Genomic DNA, 24546 nt, shown 5'->3' on the forward strand with positions numbered 1-24546 from the left:
TATTGAAGGCTCAATTAATAACTTATGAATATTTTAAAATATAATGCAAAAAATAAGTATAATAATCCTAATAAAAATGAAAGTTTTTTTGTTATTTATTTAATAATAATTATTTATATCAAGATGAATGTAGAAGATCTTCTCACAAGAGATATATTGAAACATATTTTACAAAAGTAAAACGTTATTCTTTACTAAAAGCATATATACATGCCTAATTCTCAATAAAAGAAACCTATAAAGAAAAAATTGATCATAAAAGACCTTGTTGAACATCAAATTTCTATAACATTATACAATTATGTGATTAATAATTACAAATTTTATGATATATATTTCATTCTTATATTTTTATATATTTGATTGTATATATATCAATTCATGGGTAAATTTCTCATATTTTTTATTAAATCAATTTCTTATATATATATAAAAGTCATGAGTAAAATATTAACTCCAAAATACTTATTTTAAAAATATAAAGTATTTATTTAGGATGTTTGAATTTTTTTTTAATAAATATTATTAATTAAGAGTAATAGGATAACGAAATCCTTCCCTACCCAAAGATATAGGAACGGCTAAAAGCAAGCGAGGACTGAAGAATGGCGGCCACTACTCCGATGGCCGGGGCGCGCTGTCCCTTATCGCGATCCCCAACCCAAAGGCGCGGACTTTCTAGCCAAACCGTCCTCTCCCTCTCTTCTTCTTTCTCCAAAACCCTTCACCTCAATTCCTCCTCATCTTCCAACTCCTTCCACTCGCTCTCCCTCGCCCTCACCCGCGGAACTCGCGGCGGCACAGCTGCTGCGACGAAGATGAGCATGGAGGCGGGTGTTGGTGTCATGGGCACGAAGTTGGGAATGATGTCCTACTTTGAACCGGAGGGCACCGTCGTCCCCGTCACCGTCGTCGGGTTCCGCGAGGGCAACATCGTCACCCAGTTGAAGACCGCCGCCACAGACGGATACGACGCAGTGCAGGTGGGATACCGCCGCGTACGCGACCGGAAACTCACTAGGCCGGAGCTCGGCCATCTCAGCAAGGCCGGTGCCATCCCAATGCGCCATCTCCAGGAATTCCGGCTCCAGTCCATTGAGGGCTTCGAGCCGGGGCAGAGGCTCGTACTTGAAGATATATTCAAGGAGGGAGATCTCGTTGATGTGTCCGGGACAACCATTGGCAAGGGATTCCAAGGTATGATCTAATGTTCCAATTTCCTTATCTTTTCCTTTTTCGGATGTTTGGTTGATGTTTTGAATGAAGATTGATGCTTGGTTTTCAATTTGATCAATTCAATTAAAGAATTGATTGATTAAGTTTCATTTTTGTTTGTTACTTTGATTTAAAACGACTGTAATATAAATTTTGATTGATTAATCATTGTTACATTTTTCTCGTAGTAAACTGAATCAGAATATTTTGATCAAAATTAGCTGAGGATGGATCTCAATGACATTAAATTGATTTTGAAATAAATGCAATACTAAAGTTGATTGATTATGTATTGCATGGACTTCTCTAAGAATAATGCTTTAATCCCCAAATAAATTCAAAAAAATAATTAGTTTTGATTATATAGATGTTTTGTATTATCAAAACAATATTCGAAATTTTATATGATAGAAATAGGATGGGATCCAGCCAGATATCACGCCTGTGGCAAGATTGAAGATCATAAGAAGCATATCATTAGCATCAATATCATTATCATTATTCGAACTATTTGATGTCAACTCCTGCGTATTCTTCTTTTCCATTCATTCATTTAAGCTTTTATATTAAATTTATGTAATTCATCAATATCAATGTCATTATTATAACTATTTTGTCTCAACTTTTTTTTTTCTTTTATTCTTCTTGTAGGTTTCTATTTCCGTAAATCATTATCAATATTTCAACTATTTAGTGTCAAGCTTTATGTATTCTTCTTGTCCATCATTCCTCTTGTTGTTTACTAAGTCTTTTTAATTCTCCTTGCAAATTTTAGCCGTGTTATTCCGAGGGGCTGTTTGTTTGGAGGAATTTGGAATTCAAGGAAGTTTTAAATATAATGTAAAATAGATATTTGTATTTTAGAAAGACACGAGTTATTTGGTTGGATGCAAATCAATTGCAATTACATGTGACGGGCAAAGAGTGGCGATAATGGATGGCAGTATTTCTAAGGACTTGCCATTGAGTCGACAGAAAGTATTATGCAGCTGGACGAGCGAAAAACATTCAACAACTTGAAAGAATTTGGCAATGAATGAGAAACTCGATGGCCAAAGGAGGGAGTCCAACTATCATTCTAAGCCACTCGATGCAACAAACACAACATGTGAATGAGCTGAATTCAAATTTGGTTAACATTTTTCGCCTTATTTAGCTATTCTTTAAAATATAGGGTTCTAAATAAAAAAATACATGCTCTATCTCTCTGACTTGGAGTTTTAAATTGTGATTGTCAATGAACTTTGTCGAGTGATCATGACATCGAGGGAACTATTAGTTGTAGGCTTGTTTTAGAAGTTTGAATTACTCCATCATCAATCGTGAGTGATGCGCATGTTAATGCCAGAGAAAGGAAGCGATTGCATCACATAACGAAGACAAGAATTATAGTGGTTCAACAATAAATGCATACATCCATTATAAAGATAGAGTAGATTTATTTGCTATTTATCGAGAGTTACATAAAATTTCATAGGTTTTATAAAGAAAATAAGGAAGCCTTTTGAGTTCAAGTAATTCAAAAGTCTTCCAAAGTGGATGCTAAAAGGATTATGCTCTTTTGAGCTTGGGATCTCTTTAAGTAGAGTAGACGTGGTTGCTATTGAGAAGAAGATCAGTTCCTAAATTTTTTTTTTTTTATTTGGAAGGCAACTCTACTAACATTAAAGAGATATTATCTCTGTATCTCAATTTCTCTCACCCTCTTAGCTAGCCTTTCTCTGTCTTCCTATCCTCATGTTTGTACAAAGGGCCTTTATAGGTCCAGAAGAATTTGCATGGTTGTTGCTTGTTGTGGGGAGGAAAAATCTTAGGGGTGGTGACAATAGGAGTTAATGTGATAGACATGCAATGGGTTGGAGACCATATATAGGGGGTGCAATTCTTCCGAAGGGGCCAATGTTTTGCTAGTAAAAAGAAGTGTAATGTCTTGTGAGGAGCGTAATTTGGAAGAACTTCTCGTTAACCATAATGGAGCGGATTAAGAGGAAGTTTGATTTGAGCATCAAGAAGAGAAGTACTTTGACCAAGTGGAAAGAGTTCAATAGCTTGAAAAGTATTCAACGATGAAAGAGTTATTCACTGCTTGAGCAAGGAGTTTGACTTCCATTCTTCACTACTTGACGCACCTGATGCAACACGTGTATGAGCTAAAACTTGTTTATGACTAGGTGTCTAACTTTTATCTATCAATGGAACTGTCATATGTTTGGATATCAATTCTAGCTTCAAGCCTTCAATCTTAATAGTTTTTGGATTTATTTTTCAAAGCGATGGTATAAGACGAGGCCTCTTCATATAAACCTTATTCTTTCTCGCCAAAATTATTTCTAGTCTCTCATCTTTGTGAGGTATTTTCTTCACTTGTGAGGACCATCCAAGTTGATTGATTCCTCATTTGTTGTTAATGTTTTTTGATTGAACATCTCCATCAACATGACCATTTGTCATTGCAAAAGATCTAGGCAGCTAAGTCCCTTGATGTTTCTACTTTGTTCGACATGATAGTTATCCTTCTTCATGTAGAGGCTTCATGCTTGATAAAATCTTTAACCGATTTGTTTGTAGCCTTTCTTTACCAACACCATGCACCAATGATTAATAAATTAGAGACTTTTATATCACGTGATCCGATGCTACTTCAGGTTTGCAAAGAGGGATCCTACTATGGAACCACCATGGAAACTAGAGTCTTGAAAATATTTTGGTTTGTTGTGCTAAATATGTCTTTGGTCTTCACTTTGGTCTCTCAATTAGTTTTCACCCTCAATTGAAAGGGTTTCACTTAAGTTTTGGCCAATAGTATCCCTTGTGTGAAACCCCTTAAAGTAAAAGAAGTTAAACTTTTAAACATCGAAACGTCTTTTGGTGTAATGGTTGAAATTTCATTAAAAAACTCTATAGTTAAGCATGCTCATCCCGGAGAAATTTTGGGATGTGTGACCTTCTGGGAAGTTACACCAATAAGACAAAACTGTGAGCCCCTTAGGCCAAAGCGGACAATATCTTGATAGTTAGAGTTTGATTATTACAAAATGGTATCATAGCAATACACTAACCGGAAGATGATAACTAAGTGTCACACAAGATAAAGTGTTACTGATGTAGGACTAAAATGCTTGGGATGATTTTGATAAGAGCTTGCACCACTTAATGATTAGAGCAATAACAATTAGAACTATTAGCAAATAAAACGATAAAATAAAACGTAAGAGCGGTCACTTCCTTTTAGGCTAAGTTGTAAAATAAGAATTTTGAATCATCAAAATAATATAGGAAATCAACGACATACAAATATAATAGCTTTCAATGAAAATTCCTAATCTAATAATAAGATTAGAAACACAGGAGGTGCACTTAATCCCTAAGCTCAGCAGAGTTAGGCGAATGCGATCTTCATGATTAAAATCAAATCACAAGAAAAAGGATTAGAAGGCCTTCATCAAGGATCAGTTGTAATCCTCCACTGGACGGTACCAAGTTGCTCCTCAATAGCCTCGACTAAAGTGTCCAAGATGCGCTCCACGTACTCTTCTACGGTGTGATCGATGCGCGGGTTGACATCGAAGAAGGTCGAGTGCAAGATGCAAACAAATCCTTGCTCGTCGTAGGAGAGGCTGTAGTCAAGATCGGGATCGGCCATTCATGAATGCTAGGCGACGGTCGCTTCTGGAGATTATTAGCAACTTTGAACTCCGTTAAAGATAAAGAAGTTTCTCTTTAACTTGAAGTTGGAATGAAGAGGTGTGATCGGCCAAGGGATGAGGGTTTGGAGAGGAGAAGTAGGTTAAGTAGGGAAGAACAAGTTAAAAATTTGAAATAAATTTCAGATTTCTAATTGGGAGGGATTTAGGAATTAAATTTGAATTTAATTCCAAGAGAGGATAGAGATGCTAATATTAGAGAGGGGGGGGCGGGTAGAGAGAGAGAGGGACGGCGGCATAATGAGGGATAGGGATGAGGGATTTATTTCCTAAATCAATTGTTTGTCTTTGGAAATAAATTAGGAGTTATGGTGGGAAATTTTGGAAATCTTTCCAAGAGAGAAGATGGGGCTTTAGGAAATAAATCCCCAAATCTCTCCTAATGGGGCCGGCGGATATGGGGCTTATTTGGGCTTAATAATGGGAGGAAATCAAGCTTCTTAACTTGGGTTTAGGGATTAGGAAAGAATTTAATTAAATCCACTTTGAATTTGAAATTCAAATAGATTTAATTTAGGAACTTTCCTAAAATAGATTTAATAATTTAGGAAAGATTTTAAATTTCAAATTAAATGCCAAATGGAAAGATTTGAAAAAAAGATGCGTCAGTTCTGCCTACTCAGCTGCCTCATGGCTTGTCTAATCTAATAAGGGCGGTGGTCACTGCGCTGAAGTAGTGAATCTATCGGCCGCCCCTGGCTGCACGAATATGGCGCCAGGCAATGAAAATCCCTCCAGACGCCGGCAAGCTCGTTTTGATCTTGGACCCCGAATCTCTGAGCTTCCTCTTCCAAATTTTGAATTCCAAAATTTGCCCAAATTATGTCAATCCAAATTAGGCAATGGAAAGCAATGGGGAGAGGGGAGCTATGGCCAGTTGGTTGGAGGGGCTCGGGTATGGGGGCCGACGGCTAGGTAGGGAGTATGCGGAGTTTGGTCGAGTGGAGGGGAAGGGCTTGGGAAGGGAGAAGGCTTTGGGTGTGATGCGGCTGGTGGTGGTGGGAGGAGAAAGGAAGAGATAGGAAATATAACCACGAACCCGACTCGTTTAGGTTGTTGGGTGATGCACAATTCTCTCTCTCCTAGGGATCTCTCTCCGATTTCTTAAGCTCTCACAAGAACTCATGCAAGGGGAAGAAATATTTTAATCAATCATTCATTAACTTGAAAAGAAGAATAATGGGGCTATAAATAGCCTTGTACAAAGATTCACAAAATAAAGGATGACAATGCCCCTAGGGCTTACATACGACCTCCCTTAATAAAAGGGTACAACGAGAAACTAATAAATCAAATACAATATGACATCATAAATAAGAAAATACATAAACAACTCAGAAATACAATGACTCAATCGTGGCCGTCGATCTACGGCCACGTCTCTGATAGACTCTCCACGATCTGATGTCCCCATCAGTCATGGGAGCCACCTCTTGAACCCTGTATGGGACAAAGTGATACGTGGCGGGAGTCACCACTTAAATTTGTAGTGGCCGCCTCTAGAATCCTATATGTCTAGTGAATGATTCTAGGATAAAGATGCCGATGAGGACGTCAGTTACTTAAGTGTAGAAAATTGTGAAACCCCTCATGTAAAAAAAGCTAAAATCAACATCGAGAGTCCTTTTGGTGTAATGGTTGGTATTTCATTTAGAAACTATGTAGTTAAGCGTGCTAATCATAGAGAAATCTTAGATGGGTAACCTCTTGGGAAGTTATACAAATATGAAAAAAATGTGAGGCCCTTAAGTCAAAGCGGACAATATCTCGATAGTTAAAATTTTGACTGTTACACATTATACCCCCTTTCATCTTATACGTATATCTTAGCTTTCTCCTTTTCTCTGCTAATTTTTATATGGAATGAGAACAAGCAGCTAGAAAGAGAGTAATGTTGTAAGAGGGTTGGAGAATTGGCAAAAGAGTGAGAGTACTCTTCCAAGGATGTTGGTGAAAGACGGTTTAATATTTTTTATCAATAGTATAAAATGGTATATGAGGTATGGTTTGGAAAGGAATTCCTTGTAATACAACAGAATTTTTTATACTTCAAATTCTCAATTTTTTTTTCTTATTAAAAAGAGAATTATAAATATCAGGTGATGCCTAAAGATGAATAGACTACTTTCAATTAAGATTTGTGGATACATAATGAGAAAAACAGGTTTACATAAAAATATGAATGAATATCAACTCTTTATGAAGGAGGGTGTGAAGACTGCCAGATATCACCAAATACAAAAACTAAACTTAGCTTCCAATAGACTTCCAGACCAATGAACTTAAAAAACATCTAGTAAAAAAAACCATAAAGAATCTTATCAACAATTTTACTGAAATGAATTAGTAACTCTTCTAATTGTATGCCTAATATGTGCAGGTGGTATCAAAAGGCACAATTTTCGCCGCGGTCCAATGACTCATGGCTCCAAAAGTCATAGAGCTTTGGGCTCCATTGGTGCTGGAACAACACCTGGTCGAGTTTACAAGGGAAAAAAGATGCCTGGCAGGATGGGAGGAACTAAAAGAAAGATCAGAAAGCTGAAGATTGTCAAGATAGACAATGAACTACGAGTTTTCATGATAAAGGGAGCTCTCCCTGGAAAGCCTGGCAATCTTCTTCGTATAACACCTGCTAAGATTGTTGGAAAAAACATTCCTAAGAGTTAGGATATCTGCATTCAATCACATCGATTATTGTTCTCTTTACTGTAACTTTAACTGAACAATTTATCTTCCTAAGAGTTTCTTCTTCAATCATTGTGAGTTACATTGATTGCAGCTCTGACCTGCCATGTTTAGATTGTTTAACTGTAAAGAAGAGATAATTCAAACTTAGCTCTTCAAAGTCACAAATTGGACCTGGGTATTATCATTGTTGTTATTATAAAAGTCCTTGCAAGATCAAGGCCATCTATCATGGGATCAAATTATGTCAGCATGTCAGCTCCTAAAATCATTAAATTTATTTTCAAATATATATAACACAAAAAAAATCAGTAAATACTACAATTACCTCAAAATAAATTTGATAATTTTGAGATTCAAATCTATAATATTAAGCATTTCAATCCATGTTTAAACAACATTGCCAGATGTATGTACATGTTCCAACCTGGCGAGACAAATTTAGGTTTTGTTTGGGTGGCTTTCTTAATACTTTCTAAAGCAAATTTCTAATACAATAATTTCTAGTTCAAAAAATTTTTGTGCTAGAAAATTGCTTTAAAAAGTAATAAAAAAAGTCATTCCAAACGAAACCTTAAACATAACAACTGAAATGGCAGAAACCAGACATGCAAATTGTTTCAAACAAGTAGCAGGAGAATCAAAGTACATGTTCTTGAAAATATTTTTTTAAACAGGTAAAATTTCACTTGCATCAAGTTGTCAGCAATCCTGATACTATTTGAGGTTCTTCAGCACCAGCCTCTATAATGAGCCTCTCCACCGGAATCTTGATGACATCACGCCGAACACCTATATCAGCGACAAAGCGACTGACCGAGTACATAGCTCCTGCCACAAACACCAATCCAGTCCCACTGGTCGTCAAGAAGCGAAGAGGCGAAGACATTACTGTAGAAGCAACTGCAGTCCATGATGCCATTTGGCCACTTCGCCCTATGCTGTAATGAGTCTGAATAAGGAGACCAGTCTTGCAATAGATGGCAAAATCCTCACAGTTATTTTTAAAGAGGCTGTAGACGCCAAATCCTTGGTCGAGAAGAGACTTGGCTCGGTGCAAGGCATCCTCTGCTGGGTCTGAAGCAGCTAAAGTACATGTTCCTCCTCGAGCTTTGGCGACGAAGAAAGCTGGTGAAACACCATACTCAAAGATGTAGAGCTTCCCGCCACCAAGGAAGCAATCAATGCATGATTTGATAACTCCATGAAGATGGCTCTGATCACCACATCTCTCACATATAGCTCCGGTTGGTACAGGTGAGGAGCTAAGGAAAAGTTTGTCCAGGAAAGTTCCAGTGCCAACCTCTTGGCCTGCTGCTCTTGTGAAATGGATGACCGTGTCATCTCCGATATAAATTCCTGAAGGAGGGGGAAATAAAAGTAAAGGTGACAATTCTCAAGTAGAGCTCGGCTGTTAGATGACAGTTCACAAGAAAAAATGCTTTTATTGGAAGCCTTTTGTATCATGATGGAATGTAGAAACAATTCCCGATCATGTTACCTGTGGGTACGATAATCAGTAAAAAAAAAAATTATTTCTTTCTGAAAGATATAGCAGTCTTATCCCACATAGAAGTTGTTTCTATGAAACTTTGACTGAATGCAGGGACCAAAAAATCAAAAGAAAAGTTCCAATGCACATAAAAAGAAACTGTTTCAGTGATATATTCAACAACAAATTTAGGAAGTGCTACCCTCGTTCAGGGTTGTTGTAAATCAATTAGTAGAAACCAAAACTTGAAGAAAATTCTAGTAAAGGATAATTTTTAAGCTTTGACAGAATTCAAAAACTAAGATTTCAAGCACATTCTCCTGTACAAACTATAAATGGAAACATGGATACAATCTATAAATCAGCCAATAAACTAGAGCTAGGAACAAGCCTGGGAAATTGACAAACAGACTTTCGGTATCAATGTATAAGTAAACTGATTTAAACAAATAAAAATAAAAATAAAAACTAATAGTCACCTGGCATTATATATATATATATATATATATATATATAGTGCCATCTTGATGCTAGGTTATAACTATAACTTGTGTAAAGGTGAAAACGACATCCAGATATTTACTTATTTTTCAGAGGCAGCACATGGTGAAGATGAATAGAACTAATGCAAGAAGCAGAGATGGCATACCATATACCAGAGAGAGATACAAATTTAAATAAAAACCATAACATAAAGGGCAACGGAATGTGAGAATTAAAAGATAGGAAATCTGTGTGCGGATATGCTCCAATTTAACACTTTCAATTTGGCTTTTCATGGTAGCAAGTGAGAGTCTATGGTCATCTGTGGGAATTCCTATTGCATATTGAATTGGACATGGCCCGAGCGCATCATGGCATGAAAGGATAAACTCCCAATAGATTCACAATGTCCGTCACTTAAGAGTAAATGAAAAAATGAGGATTTAAAGAGTAAACCCAAATTATTCAATAAAACTCCAATCTCAAATAGTTGGGATTAAGCTAATAATGATGATGATGATATTTCTGTTGGTCCATACTCACTGCACTAATTTTTGATGTCATAGTTTGTTCCTTTTTATACCAATCATAATATTGTCTTTCGATTGAATTGTTGCCAACTATTATTGAATGACTAATCATAATATTCTCTTTCGATTGATTATTTGCAAACTATTACTGAATGACTAGGGTGATCTAAAACTTTTGATACAATCCAATATTGAAAAATTGTTCTTATATATGTATACAGTATACCTTTTAATGAAAACTATGATTGTACCTACCTATAGTGCAAGAGTAAATCATACGTTAAATAATCAAACGTTCTTGGCATTTCATGCCACCAAGTGTCTGTTATCTCTCTTGATTCATATAGAGAAAATTAAAAAGAAAACCTCAACTGCTTATTCTTCTAGTCAAGAAAGAGCTAATACTTTGTATCATAATGTGTTTCCATAGACCTTACAAGTTAAATGTAACGGAACGTAGCATAGTGCATGCTTCCAAACAGTTCCCAATCATGGTCCCGATGGCTTGGATCATCAAAATAGAACTAAAAAGGAAACATCAAACATTGCTATCTTTCTCTTTGAATGAGATCATAATTCCAATTCCAATAAGAATTCCTCTTTTTTTCATTCTAGTTCGTACACCACTGTGAACCCTGGTTAAATTATGATAAGTTTTTTTAATTTTATTTTACTTTATTGGGACCACTCAAGTACTCTCTTGCTGATCCATGAAACAACTCTCACATTTATAGAGGAGGTTTCAATGAAACTTGACATAATTTAGGGGCCAAAAAACAAATAGGAAAGTTCAAATGCATAAAAAGACTTTTAGTGATACATTCAACATCACATTGAGGAAGTGCTACCCTCGCTAAGGTTTGTTGGAAATCAATTAATAGAAACCAAAACTTGAAGAAAATTCTCATACAAGATAATTTCTAAGTTTTAGCAGAATAGATAAACTAAGATTTCTTGCAAATTTTCTTCAGTATAAACAAATAAATGGAAACATGTATACAATATTGATATCAGCCAATAAACTAGAGCTAGAAATAAGTCTGGGAAATTAACAAACAAAGAATTTTGGTATTAATGCAAAAGTAAACTGATTTACTTAAACAGGAAAAAAGAACCTAATAGTCTCTAGCATTGAACAATTAAAAAGAATTAAGAAATTAGAGACCAAAAAGTAGAATATAGTAAAAACTATGACGCAACAATCACAAATGTTGTAAACAACTAGGGCTTTCAAAATCGGGTCACGGGTCAGGTTTGGATCCAACCCGAAACTGACCCGGGATTGTTTGACCTGACCCGAACCCGACCTGCATATTTTGATCGGAAGCATTTAGAAGCAAAACCCGAGTCGCTTCTTCGGCTCCTTCGTTGCAGTTCGACTTCACTGGAGGTGTGGAGATTGCACGAGTCTCTTCTTAAATATTAAAACTAGCAATTGAATTAAGTAAATGACTCTATATTAGGTAGAACCTACATATTGCGCAACTACAAAATTAATTCCTTGATTCAGTATAAAATGTTGAAGTATTTATAGATTTCTGGAAAAAAAACTGGCAATAAAAAATCAAAGCTATTTACAAAAAAAGAAAAATCCCCGCGGGGGGACCGGCATCTAAAATAAGAAGAGAAAACATATATATTACAATTGAAGGGCCATAAAGGATCAACCTAACGATTAAAACCCTCAATATGTGTAAACGAGTCGAGTCGAGTCGAGTTTTGACACTATCGAGCTCAGCTCGTCAGCCAGAAAGCGAGCTCGAGCTCGAGCTCATCCCACTGTTATCGAGTTCGAGCCGACTCGCGAGCCTCGGCGGTCCGGGCAGCCTTCGAGCGAGCCGTCCTCATCCGCGTCATCCCGTCGAGCTTGCCATCGGGGAAGACATTGAAAATAAAATATATTTTTTTTCATATAGGGAGAAGAGAAGAGCTTGTTGCAGCTTTTTATCTTTCCCCAAAAAATTAAAAGTAAGCTGCAGCTTTTTACCTTTCCAAAAAAAAGTAAAAGCAAGCTCAGCAGTTTTCATTGGTTATATTCAAATAAAATTACCATTATATATTATTTTATGATAGGAAATACCGAATTGCAACTTGAGTTTTTTGGAATTCCCACCCGATGACCCGCCTTCTTCATTTTGAATTACCGCCTTTGGTCATTTATATATTTTTTTAATTCAAATAATCAATCGATCGAGCTGAGCTCTCACCGAGCTCGAACTCGAGCTCGTTTAGCAAACAAGCTCGCGGCTCGATAAGCTCGGCTCGCGAGCTCGTTATCGAGTCAAGTTCAAGCCAGCTCGGCTCACTTACACCCCTAAACATCAAGCCTTTTTCCATTATGTGGGGTTGGCTCTATAAATCCTTTTTCTCCATTGTGCCCTGTTTAAAGTTAAATTATCATTTAAATCTAATAAAGAAAAGTCATTTCTAATATTTTCTAACTAATCCTTTTTAGGTCTACCTCTACATTTCTTAATATAAATCAAATTTAATACATCTACTTTCCTAACCAGTGGACAACAAGCCAACAAAGATAAATCTAAGAAACAAGGAGCAAATTTCTAATTCCCTATAAGAGAGCTTCTCTCTTTGTTTTATCATGCAAGGTTCTTGCATTTGATCTCATAGGAACCCCAAAATCTTTGCATGGCCATTCTAAGAACAAGGTTACATACAAGTCATATCAACTCCAAACCATTTTGCATTATCATTTCCAAATAAATTTAATAACATAATAGTACTGTATTGTGGTGTCGACTTAATCCTAAATTGGGGTTGGTATCATAACACATTTGTTTCCAGTCGCAGGGATTAACAAGAATATAGCAGTGCTTTGCTCAGATTACCATGCTTAAAAAAAAGGTTAACAGATCCACTAGAGGATAAAATCCCCATATCATACCAAATCCCAAAATGATATGATGAATACCCAATAGAATAACAATATGATTGTTTACAAGAACTACAAGAATCGACATATAATCCAATGAGTACCCAAAAACACACTATATACCTAAGCTGTCTTAGGCGATTTGATGATGGAAAAGAAAATTGATCAATCAAAGAATATAGAAAAAATGAATAACCAGCAGGAATTACAACAATAACTATACTTGCGTAATATGGTGAGGAGATAGACCCAATCAAGGACAAGATTAAATTATTAATAATCCAATATTGCAGGTGTAATAATCCTTTAAAAGAGGGAACTAAGGTCTAATGGATCAACCATAAAGAAGCTCGTGAAGTATTATGAGTGCTTCCAATGACTATCACTCCAGAAGGATGGCAAGTTATCATAATGGGCCATAAAAACTATATGAAGGGCTATAACATACAACAACCAAGAGGACAAGTACTAGCTCAACTCCAATTTAGTTTGACAAAGCCTTCTTGGTCGCATGGTTGGCTAATATGGATGGTAGTTCTACTCAAGAAACTATGGTCCAACTTTAGCATCATGATTGGTTACTACCACAAATGATTCATCTACCGTAAAGGCGTCTACTATAGCTTGTGTTGCACGCATCAAATGTTCTAATTATATCCTACTGGTCAGCTACAACACCAACAAATCTAACTACAACATTATTTGAGTTGAATGCATCATTGGAGTGTCAACTACTACTTTTTATTTATTTATAACTAATGGTCATTTACAGGGACAAACGAGTTAATAAGGGGAATTGTTATCCAGGAGGCAGTCAAAACCTTAACTTAGCCCGAATGGGATTGAATGAACTAACCAAATAAAAATGAATATTTATTAGCCACATAAAATCAAGGCCAATAGGCTCCATAAGAGCTACAAATTAGCAAGGGGAATTAGCAAGGGGACTTGCATTTTCAAGGTGAGACTTTAATTCATGCTAAATGGGTCTAAAACAAAAAAGTTTAGAACTGATTTTTATCCAAAACAACAAGGATGATGAATATTTGAGTTTATTCTAAATTTTAAAGAAGTCAAAACTAATTCCCCAATTCAAGCAATACAACCTATGATGCACTGATACTTCTTCTCAATGAAGTATGCAGTGCCCGACATGCGTCCAACACATCTTTGACAAGTATCAAACACGTCTATGTCTTGTCCAATTAAAAAATATTAAAAATAAATTGGACACGCTTGTACGACACCTATGTCTTGAAAGTTTTATGAATTTTTAAAATATAATTTCTTGAATTTTAACTTTTTATTTATAAAAAAATAAAAACTAAAATTTGTATTTCCTCTCCATAGCCCTAAATCAATTGCCCCCACTTAATAACTTAATCCCAAAACATTCCATATTCATTTCTCTTTAGAAGATCGCGCTTAAGGTTTCACAACAACAACCAATGTAATATCAATATCAACATCCAACATCATCACAACATCCATCAAAATCGAAGTTTGAAGATAGCAATTTCGACATCCACAATCATGCCTCATGCCATCTTGATATCTCATCTTTGTCCAACATCATTTTAACAATGATGGCTAATGTTGTTTAGACTTAAACACCCCATGCCCATTGCACAACATCGATGCCTGACTCTCAATAGAATTATCATCTCCTCTCTCGATGCCTAACACACGACATCGACGCCCAACTCTCAACATCTTAATATTAATCATTTTAAGCTTAAATACTAGTTAAATGACTTATTATTTCTCAATTATTCATAATATTCCGATTATTCAATTTTTATACATTATTTTTCAAGATATAAAACTATAATATCATGCCCTATATTTTCAATAATTGATCTATCCAGTGTACAAGTCATGTCGTGTATGTGTAGTCGTGTTCGTGTCTGTGCATCATAACATACAAGTAAGACCTGAGGCCACCATTTAAGAAGGTTATGGATAACTTAAAATAAACTCTATAAATCAATTCAAGCGTGAAGAAAGTTAAATATTAAATTCAAATTACATCTCCTAAAAGGAGGGGGTGGCTGATCAAGGAATGGCTTTTAAGAGAATTAAGCCAACTCAAAAAAAAAAAAAACTTCACAAAATCTCCCTGATTTCTAGCCACTTAGATCAATGAAAGATGATTCTAGAGGATATTCTCTAAGATATTTCCCTTTAATTATCAAATCAATGTGATTAACATTTAGATAAGGAATTGCCTTATCAAAAAGCACATCTAGAATGGATATAAATTATCTTACATTTATTATTTTAGCTATATTTGAATTTCTATATAAAATTATTATTTCTTTCTTAGGATAATGGATGATTATTGATACATCACCAAAAGTCGACTTGATCGGACACGAATCTCGACGCATATCTCAATCGGAAACTTTCACAATTAAATTTGGTACCATCCAAACTCTGATTTCAGCAAACTTATAGTCAAATTGAACGTCTCGAGAAGGGACAAAAAGCATATTTGGAAGCTTCAAAGTATTAATTGAATGACCAAATGATCTTCAAATATGATATGCTTATAGTCGAATTGAGCAGTTTGACAAGATCAATCCAACGAGCCCAAGAATGAATAAATTTTACATCATTAAGGTACTTAAATGCTGAACAATCACTCAATGATTGAGAGAATCAATATGAATCATCCGATGGAGCACTCCGAATTTCTCCATATCTTTTTCATATTTATGAGGCATGTTACTCACAAAATCTATAAATATACGCTCACTCTCTACATGAGGGGTGCCTTTTGAAGGAGGTCGAGACCTTGAGCTAGAGGTCAAAGCTTTAAGAATCTCAGAGCTCCACCTAGGCAGCACCACCGGTGAACCCTCGTTGCTTGGCCATCGTCGTCAGACTTTCACCGACCGATCATTGTCGGACATCCACCTAGCTGCCAACATCAGACCTCAAGTCTCCCGGCTGCCATCGGACCTTCAATCGACCACTTTCCTTGTATCACAGTCGCTCAACTAAGGTCCTCAAACCAAAGTTGTCCAACTACAATCCTTCCAACATCCACCGCCTGCCGACTACAATCCTTGGATCTGTGTAGCTCGATTACAATTCTTCCGGCCTCCGTTGCCCACCAACTATAATCTAGTAAACCACCGTCATCCGACTACGATCATTTGACCTCAGTTGCCCAACTATGATCATTCCAACCTTCGTCGCCCACCAACTTCGGTCCTTGGACCACCTCACCCAATTATGTTCCTAATACCAACATCATCCAACTACGATCCTTCCAACCTCCATCGCTCGCCAACTACGATCCTCAGATCACCGTCTCCTGACTACAGTCCTTTCGACCTTGTTAGCCGACCAACTACGGTACTCAAATCTTCATAATGCGCCAATGGTTCTTCCGACCACCATCGCTCGACTACGTTCCTTCGACCCCTGTTGCCTACCGACTACAATCCTTGGACCACTGTCGCCAACTACGGTCCTCAGAACACCATCACCTACATACAATCCTTTCGACCTCGGTCGCCCGACTATGGTTCCTTTGGCCTTTGTCGTCTATGGACTGCAATCCTCAGACCACCGTTGACTGACTATAGTCCCTCCGACCATTGTAGCCTGCCTATAGTCCTTCTGATTACGGTCCTCAAACCACCGTCACTCGACAACGGTCACACTGACCTTTGTCGCCCGACTACAGTCCCTCCAACCTCAATCGCCCGACTACGATCCCTCCGACCAACGTCGCCCCCAACTATGGCCCCATCAACCAAACAAACAAGCCTACCTTCTCTTAACAATAGCTTTTATTCCAGTGGATTTTTTTCAACTCCAACCATGTAACATACTCTACACAATGTATATTGATTATATTATGTTAAGGCCTTCCCCCACAGATGGGTATCCTTTGTAATCAATAACAAACATTAGTGAAACTATTTCAACAAGGCTATGTCCCGTGATTTTTTCCCATTTTCAAGATTTTTCACATAAAAATCTTAGTGCTTTTATGACTTACACCCCTCTTTTATCTGTGCGTGTGTTAAATCTTCGTACAAAGTTAAGATGTTAAACTTTATATTTCTCTACTATCGCGAATGTTATGACACGTAACAACTATAAATATAGCTTATGAGTAAGTTTTTGGATCAATGGAAATCAAATGGAAACTAAGTAGAACACATTTCCATTCAATTGGCATTATTATTTCTTCCTATTCTTATTCCACTTTCTCTCTCCTTTAGTACTTGTCAGACCTAGCCTTAGTCACGGCAGAGTGCTAAACTCCTCAATCTCTCTTCGTTTCATTTTCACTAGGATTAACACGATTGGCATTTCAACAATTCTGCCGCTAAAACCGCCGAATGAGATCATCTAAGGAGGAACCAAGACAATGCAATTGTTATTGTTTTTTGTTCTTTGTTTGGTGTCTAAGATTGAAACCATTCACTGTTAAAGGCTAAAAATCCAAAAATACCAAAGGTAAAGAACAAGCCAAGAAGGAGAAATCATGGAAAAAACCAACAATTTTCTAATTCCTAATAAAGAGCTAATATTTTTGCTTTATCATGAAAATTCTTGCATTTGATATCATAGGAGACCCTAGATCACTGCATGCCCCTTTTTAAAAGCCAAAGCAACATATAAATCCTACCGGTTCCACAAAAATTTCATCATCATGATTAAGTCAATTTGATATCATAATATGATTATATTATGATGTCGTGTTAATTTCAGATTATGGTTTGTATAAAGTGCATTTGTTTCTAATGTTAGAATTCCATACCCTGAAAAATTTAAGTGAATATCAGGGATTGCCAAGAATAGAGTAGATGCTTGCTAAAATGACCTTGCTTATAGAAAGAATTCCAGTAGTTTCGCTCGAGGATGAAATCTGAAAATGAACCCCAAGAAAACAGTACCTTTGGTCACTTGAATGTTCGCAATTTATAATTTAAGATCTACCTTCCAATAAAAGCACCAAAACTAACCCTACTATTTAAGGCCTTCTCCAACCAAACTCCAAATGCATGAATGGCGTCGCTCGCGAGCTCCAGCCGAACAACAAAACTTCCGCTATTTGGTTGCGGGTGAATAGTGCGACGTCAATATTAGTGCCACATTGTTCACCTACGATATTTTCCTGTCTCTATCGTATTTGCCGAAGAAACGTGCGAAAGAGGAGTGACGGTTACCTTCACAAAAGGGCGCAAAATGAAGTTCGATTGGAGATGAATCATGACATTTTTTAGATTCACTACCTTTTGGAATGAAAAATGGGATTTTCGGTTGGAGATGCCCTAAATGTTGACAAATCATCACCAAAGAAGAATCTTCCAAATAAAACAACAAATCCATACATGCTTTTCCTCTGTAGCAATTTCACACGCCAAAATATACCAGCCGTCCATACTTTCTAACATTGCAACCAAATCCTCAAAAATTCAGAGTAATCAGTTAAATGCGTCCACAATTGCACAAAATATAAGAAAGCAACCATCTTTCTCAATGCATACATCGAAAACCTTGACGAAGTAAACCTCAAAATGAGACTTGGTAATACCTTTCTCAACAAACCTAGATAATAATAAAAAAAAAATTACGCACACTCCAATCCGATTCGTCAGGGGCAGATTACTGAAAATTGAGGGCGGGAAAAAGACAAAACAAAAATGGGAATAGGTCTTTAATTAAAAAGGAGGAGGCGCTCAAGATAAAGGTGAGGGCTCGAACCGTGATGAGCATAGATGTAGGCACTTCTCCAGGAATAGATATGATCGCCGGGCTTCAGCTCCTCCCTAGAGATCATGTTCGAAAGCAACCCCATTTCCTCTATTAGCCTCCTCCTGCTGCTCGTCCTCCTCTCGCTAGCGATCGCGAAGTCGACCGCAAAGGAGAAAGGAAGACGCAGAAGACTCCCCGACGCCTCTCGATAGCTTATTTTCAAAGGCTCCTCTTTCTCTCTCCCATTAACTTATGCTCGTACAACGCCATTTATGGAGAAGCGTGCCGAATTAAAATTTAATAAAGTTTGTTCTTTCATAAATTAATTGATTTTAAATTTTGAATTTATTAGTTTAAATGTAAATGTAAATGTAAAATTTTAAAATTTTTTAGAAAAAATGACAAAATTTTATCTATATTTTGACTTTTTTTAAAAAGTGCTATTTTATTTATATTTCCTTACTTTCAAAATTAAAGTTAAAGTTTAATTAATATTATGCATATTTTTATTAATTTGAAAATACAATTATTAATATATTAATGACATTTAATATTATAATAATATTCCTCAAATACTTGCATCACATAAATATTAAAATTCTATGTGTTTAGCAACAAAAGATATGCTTTAGTATTTTTTGTGTCAAATCACATAAGTCAATAATAGTTAAAATTAGAGAAAAAATTCAAAATAATTTTTAGACTATTCATATATGACAAATTTAATATCAAACCATTACATTTTTTTTTATTTAGTCCCTTTGTTGTATAAAATATAACTAAAATAGTTTCTCATATAGAAATTTATAAATAATCTAATACAAAATTGATCATATTTAGACTTTATTTTAGATAACTTTCTTACTATTTTTTAGTATAAAAATTTTTTGAACTAAAAATTTTATACAGAAAAACAGCTGTCCCAAATAAAATATTTAATCTCTAAGGCACCATTTCGGGCTAATAATATATATTTGACAGAATCAATTGGAGAAATATAATAATCTGAAATTAAATTGATCACATACGAATAATTGAGGGACAATTTGAATTTTTTTATTATTAAAACATGATATACATAATGTAAAAATAACTAAATAAAAATATAATCTCTAAAAATTCCTTAGTTAGGAGTAAATCCAATGGAAGAAATGCATATTTTATTATCAACTGAATGATAATGAAAGATCAAATAAAGAATTATTTGTTGAATCATAACTTAATAAATTTAATATTAGATATGTAAACTCAAATCCAAGTTTTAAGGGGATATCATACATTTTAGTGAAAATATATTCTTTGACAAAAATCTAAGCATAAGCATATAATTATTTTATATTGAACTTATTTTTAAAAGATTATCTCTACCAAATATTCATTTAACAAATACTATTTTCTCAATAAAACTTATCAATGAATATTTTTAAAATTAAAATAATACTTCACATTATTTTTCGTTCGATTTTTTATTTTTTTATTTTTGATAAGATGCATGCTAAATAAATTTAATAATTTTTCAAAGCTATGTACATGTTCCAAAAAATAGCTAATTTATCAATATTTATTAAGGGGTTCAATGTAAAATATTGGATCCAGGAATTTTTGCATACCAATTATTTTGCCATATATGATATACATTATACATGTTAGCTTTATTTAAAACAACTTTATTACTATTTTTTAAAGTAACTTTTTAGTATCTCACCGTCCATTGACACTTATCCGAAGACCAGGATGGAAATTCGTGGGAGGCTCATATGTTTCACACCGATCTCTGTTAAATTCCAACTGTCCCTTGACACTTGATCCCACGACCAGGATAGGAATCCGTGGGAGGCTCACCTCGATCACGTCGATCTCCTTCCTAAATCTGATTTAGGAAGGATTATATTAGGGCAATTATGCATGATTATATAAATATTTTTTTTTTTTATTATGTTACCAAGTATAGATCTATAAATATAAATAATTTTGTATAATAAAATTAAGCATTTCCGTCTCCAATTCTCTAAATTTAACAGTTTCCTTTCATCATTTGCCATGGTTGGGATGAAAGCTTATTTCTCTAAATTAATGACTCATTCATGTGTAAAGCTTAATTTTTTTTTTTTAAATCATGGCATAAAGAGACCTCTATTTTTTTAAGTTTTGAATATAAAGGAATTGCTGGCAATGTTGAAAGCTTTCTATTCATGAAGCTGCTTCTGCTATTATAATAATAAAGTTATTTTCTTCGCAATAATTTCACAATCAACTTTATACAACGCTGTAATAGCTAGCTAATCATAATTATAGGTAAGTTAATGATGGTGAATCAATAGAAGAAGAGACTTATCAAGAAGAATATTATTTTATCAGCTGAGCAATTAGTAGTGGATGAAGTTGCAGTGTTCAAAGAAACGATTACTTCTGAGGTAAAGTAAGAAGCAGGCTTCATTTGAGAGGTTTGAAAATGAGAAAATGAGAAAAATAATTGCTTGACTTTTTACGAAGATCAAAATAGTTTCTAACTATATTAAATAACCATTCTAGTATCTCAACTCTTTAAAAAGGAAACAAAAAAGATCCTAACTTGGGACTATTTTGATTCGTTTTTAAAGACATGAGTGATCAAAATGGTTCTTTAATATAGTTATAAGCTATTTTGATCCTTCATAAAGAGTCAAACGACCATTTTGATCATTTTCTCATTTAAAAAATAATAGGAGAGGTTAAACGTAATACCCAAAAGTTTTAGGTAAATATATTTGGATTAATTAAATTAACCTGAAATTTATCTGAAAAACTAAAGTTTAATTATTATTAATTATTGTTCATTATTAATATTAAATTAGTAATTAAGAAATTATTGTAAAATATGCTTAAGTATTAACTTAAAGTTAATTTAAATTAGGATTCATCGAGTATAAGAAGAAGAGAGATTTTAAGGTAAATGATTATGTTGGTATAAATTGATTTTATGCCAAATTATTTGAATGATAAATTATATATAGAAACTATAGAGATATAGAAGTGATTTGTGCAGGCAAGTTAAAAAAGGAAAAGAGTACTATGTGGAGAAATTGAGGAGACAAATCTTCAAGAATGTAAGTAATGCAAATTTAATTTAAAATTATATATTGTTATTTTTTGTAGCACGCACAAACATTTAATGAGAATTTAAGGAAAGAGTTATAAAATGAGAATTTAAGGAATGATTTATAAAGAGAGAATGATGTTAGTAATGCATGTTCACAGACAAATATTCATGCATGAGCAGCCAATTGCAAATTTAAATTAATCAAATTTACAATAAAGTGTAATATGAATGTTTAAAGATTCTTTCAGTTGAAAACGTACATTTTGAAAAGAAAATTATTCTGTACATACTGCATAACCATATTATTTATGTAAATGATATAATTGTAGTGTTGTTATGAAAATCTGCAACACTATAATGCAAGTATGAACTATGAATATGTGAAGCTTAGTTAATATCAATTTAGTAATGTTTGGCTATAAAATGATGCAACTTATAATTTCAGGTGGGGCAAAAGGGACCCCATATATGACAATGCATTGTAAGTGAGAAAAAATAGATCCCAAAGATATGACACTTGCATAATTAGTTTGATAAAAAAGATCTTTAAAGAGACAAAATGGACATCTATGTTGTTCAATAACTATAATGTTAGATTTATATGGACTCTATTAAACATTGTTATAAAAGTTTAGCTAAATCTTAAAAGACTAATATTAATATTCTGTATATACTTCAAATAAATGAAAGGATGATTTTTAAAATATGGTTTATATTATTTTGCAAATATTTCTAAGTTAATTCAATCATATTATTTTTTATAATATGATGTTTAATTTTTATGTAAATTGCATAACTTATTAAGCCTCATAGCTCATTAGTTCTTTTCATACTAGTTGTTGTTACAGGAAAATGTCGAAGCATAATAAGTTTCAAATTATTTCATTTTATATGTTAATGTTTAACTTTGTTTGTGAGTCTACAACTGAGGTATGTAGACAGTTTGACGGTGTAATATTTTGAATTTTATTAGTGGCTCTGCAAGTATTTGTTTGATGTAATTGAAGTTATTAGATGTTTTTGTTTATGTAGAAAATGTAAATGTTAGTGAATGTTTTATACAAATATTCATAGAATGAAAAGTATCATATGTTAAGACTGAAAATGTTATGTCTATTTCTATGATACTTTATAATACTAATAAGAGATATAGTAGGTGTTATATTATATTTTGTAGCCCCCACTTGTCATTTGGAGACCATTGACAAGCAGCAAGCATGAAGACAAAAAGTAATATCTAAATATAATGTTTCCTGCATTTATAAAATAGAACAAACAATATCAAGTTCTCATGGAACGACAACATGTCCATATGGAAGACAAGTCACCATCCACACACGACTTGATCTATTTTGCTGATTTAGATTTTTTTTCCTTTTTTTTTTTGTTAATATTTAGTTTTATGAATAATCTCATTTCAAATTTAATAACGTAGGAGATGTTGACCTATAAGCAAAAAAGAGAGAAATGAAAGAAGAATTAGAGGGTTAAAGCAAAGGAAAATAATGAAGAGTAATGATACAAGCACCAAAAGATTATTACATGTACATCAATAAATCAAACGCCATGTCCAATGTAGGAGAGATTATTATATGTAGTCATCGGACCGTCCGGAGGCCAATCAGGACGCATTACATCACCTGATACACAGCGTATTGGTGACGTTGCACATTCTGATTGGCCTCCGGAAGGCACCCGGTGACCGCACGTAATACTTTCACCAAAAGTAGAGGCAAGTATATCGACCAATTTATTATATCGCCTAATGTTGTAATACTAAAGATGCTCATCAAGGTTGAGGCCCTACTTACGGCATTCAAGATTCTATGTTCATATGCTTTCGAAGAAAAAGTGGTACATGAATGAACTAAAATCCACATTGAAAGCAAACATATTGATCTACTTAAATAAAAAGGCATGCTATAATAAACAGAGTTCATTTTTAACTTATAAGTAAAATTCTCTTTAGAATTATATTATTAAGTTTGCTCATAGCACAGTACTCCTAGGCTGAGTAACCTCTTAAAATAAATAAATAAATAAAGTCATAAAATTCAACCTTATATAGGACATGCTTTGCTAAAATGAATAATATTTTGCATAATATGACCTGATATGTTATGCAAACACTTACGGGTTGTTTGGTAGCAGGATTTAGGACGGATTTGAGCAAAATCCAACCAAACCGTCTAAAATGCAAAACCAAATCTCATGGTAAATGAAAGCCATGGTAGACGGAAAATTACCCTTTTCGTGATAAATCCCGAATTTTCAGAATACCCTGATTCAGCGAATTTAACGCTCTATTGGTGCTAGAGGGAAGAAGAGTTTGCTCGTTTCAAGATTTAACGCTCTATGGCCAAACAATCACATAGGATTTAGCAGGATTTATCATGAATATTACCAAACAGTTTTCAGGATTTAACCCCACCCAAGATTTCGTAAATCCAGTGAATTTACAAAATCCTGCTTAAATGAAATCTTGGTTGATACCAAACAGCCCCTTAAAGTTAAATTATTAAATTATTTAAAATGCTATCAATGCTAATAGCAAGCTTAGAGCTATTAGTGCTTAACACTTAAATTTAAAATTTACATTCAATTAAAAGGGATTTTCATGCTAAAAATATTTGTAGACTTTTTTTAATAATTTTTAAAAACAATTATGAAATATGCTGGCTTCAAGTTTTGAAATTTGTTTCAAGAATACGTGTGGTTGAAAAGCCCCTTCAAATATATATATA

At 34.4% G+C, this 24546-nt stretch overlaps 2 protein-coding genes across 2 annotated transcripts; one reads left to right on the top strand and one right to left on the bottom strand.

Annotated features, from left to right (window-relative positions):
* Positions 1 to 545: 545 nt before the first annotated feature.
* LOC110092140 (50S ribosomal protein L3, chloroplastic) lies at positions 546 to 7757 on the top strand. Its single transcript, XM_020816543.2, has 2 exons — positions 546 to 1197; positions 7300 to 7757. The coding sequence occupies exons 1-2, from the start codon at positions 606 to 608 to the stop codon at positions 7587 to 7589; spliced, it is 882 nt and encodes a 293-aa protein (XP_020672202.1). The 5' UTR covers positions 546 to 605; the 3' UTR covers positions 7590 to 7757.
* Positions 7758 to 8152: 395 nt separating this feature from the next.
* LOC110092141 lies at positions 8153 to 18984 on the bottom strand. Its single transcript, XM_020816544.2, has 2 exons — positions 18733 to 18984; positions 8153 to 8966 (listed from the first exon to the last, which is right to left on the bottom strand). Exons 1-2 carry the CDS (start codon positions 18824 to 18826, stop codon positions 8302 to 8304), a joined length of 759 nt encoding a protein of 252 aa, XP_020672203.1. The 5' UTR covers positions 18827 to 18984; the 3' UTR covers positions 8153 to 8301.
* Positions 18985 to 24546: the final 5562 nt, after the last annotated feature.

This window comes from Dendrobium catenatum, unplaced genomic scaffold (assembly GCF_001605985.2).
Source record: "Dendrobium catenatum unplaced genomic scaffold, ASM160598v2 fragScaff_scaffold_665, whole genome shotgun sequence".
NCBI lineage: Eukaryota > Viridiplantae > Streptophyta > Magnoliopsida > Asparagales > Orchidaceae > Dendrobium > Dendrobium catenatum.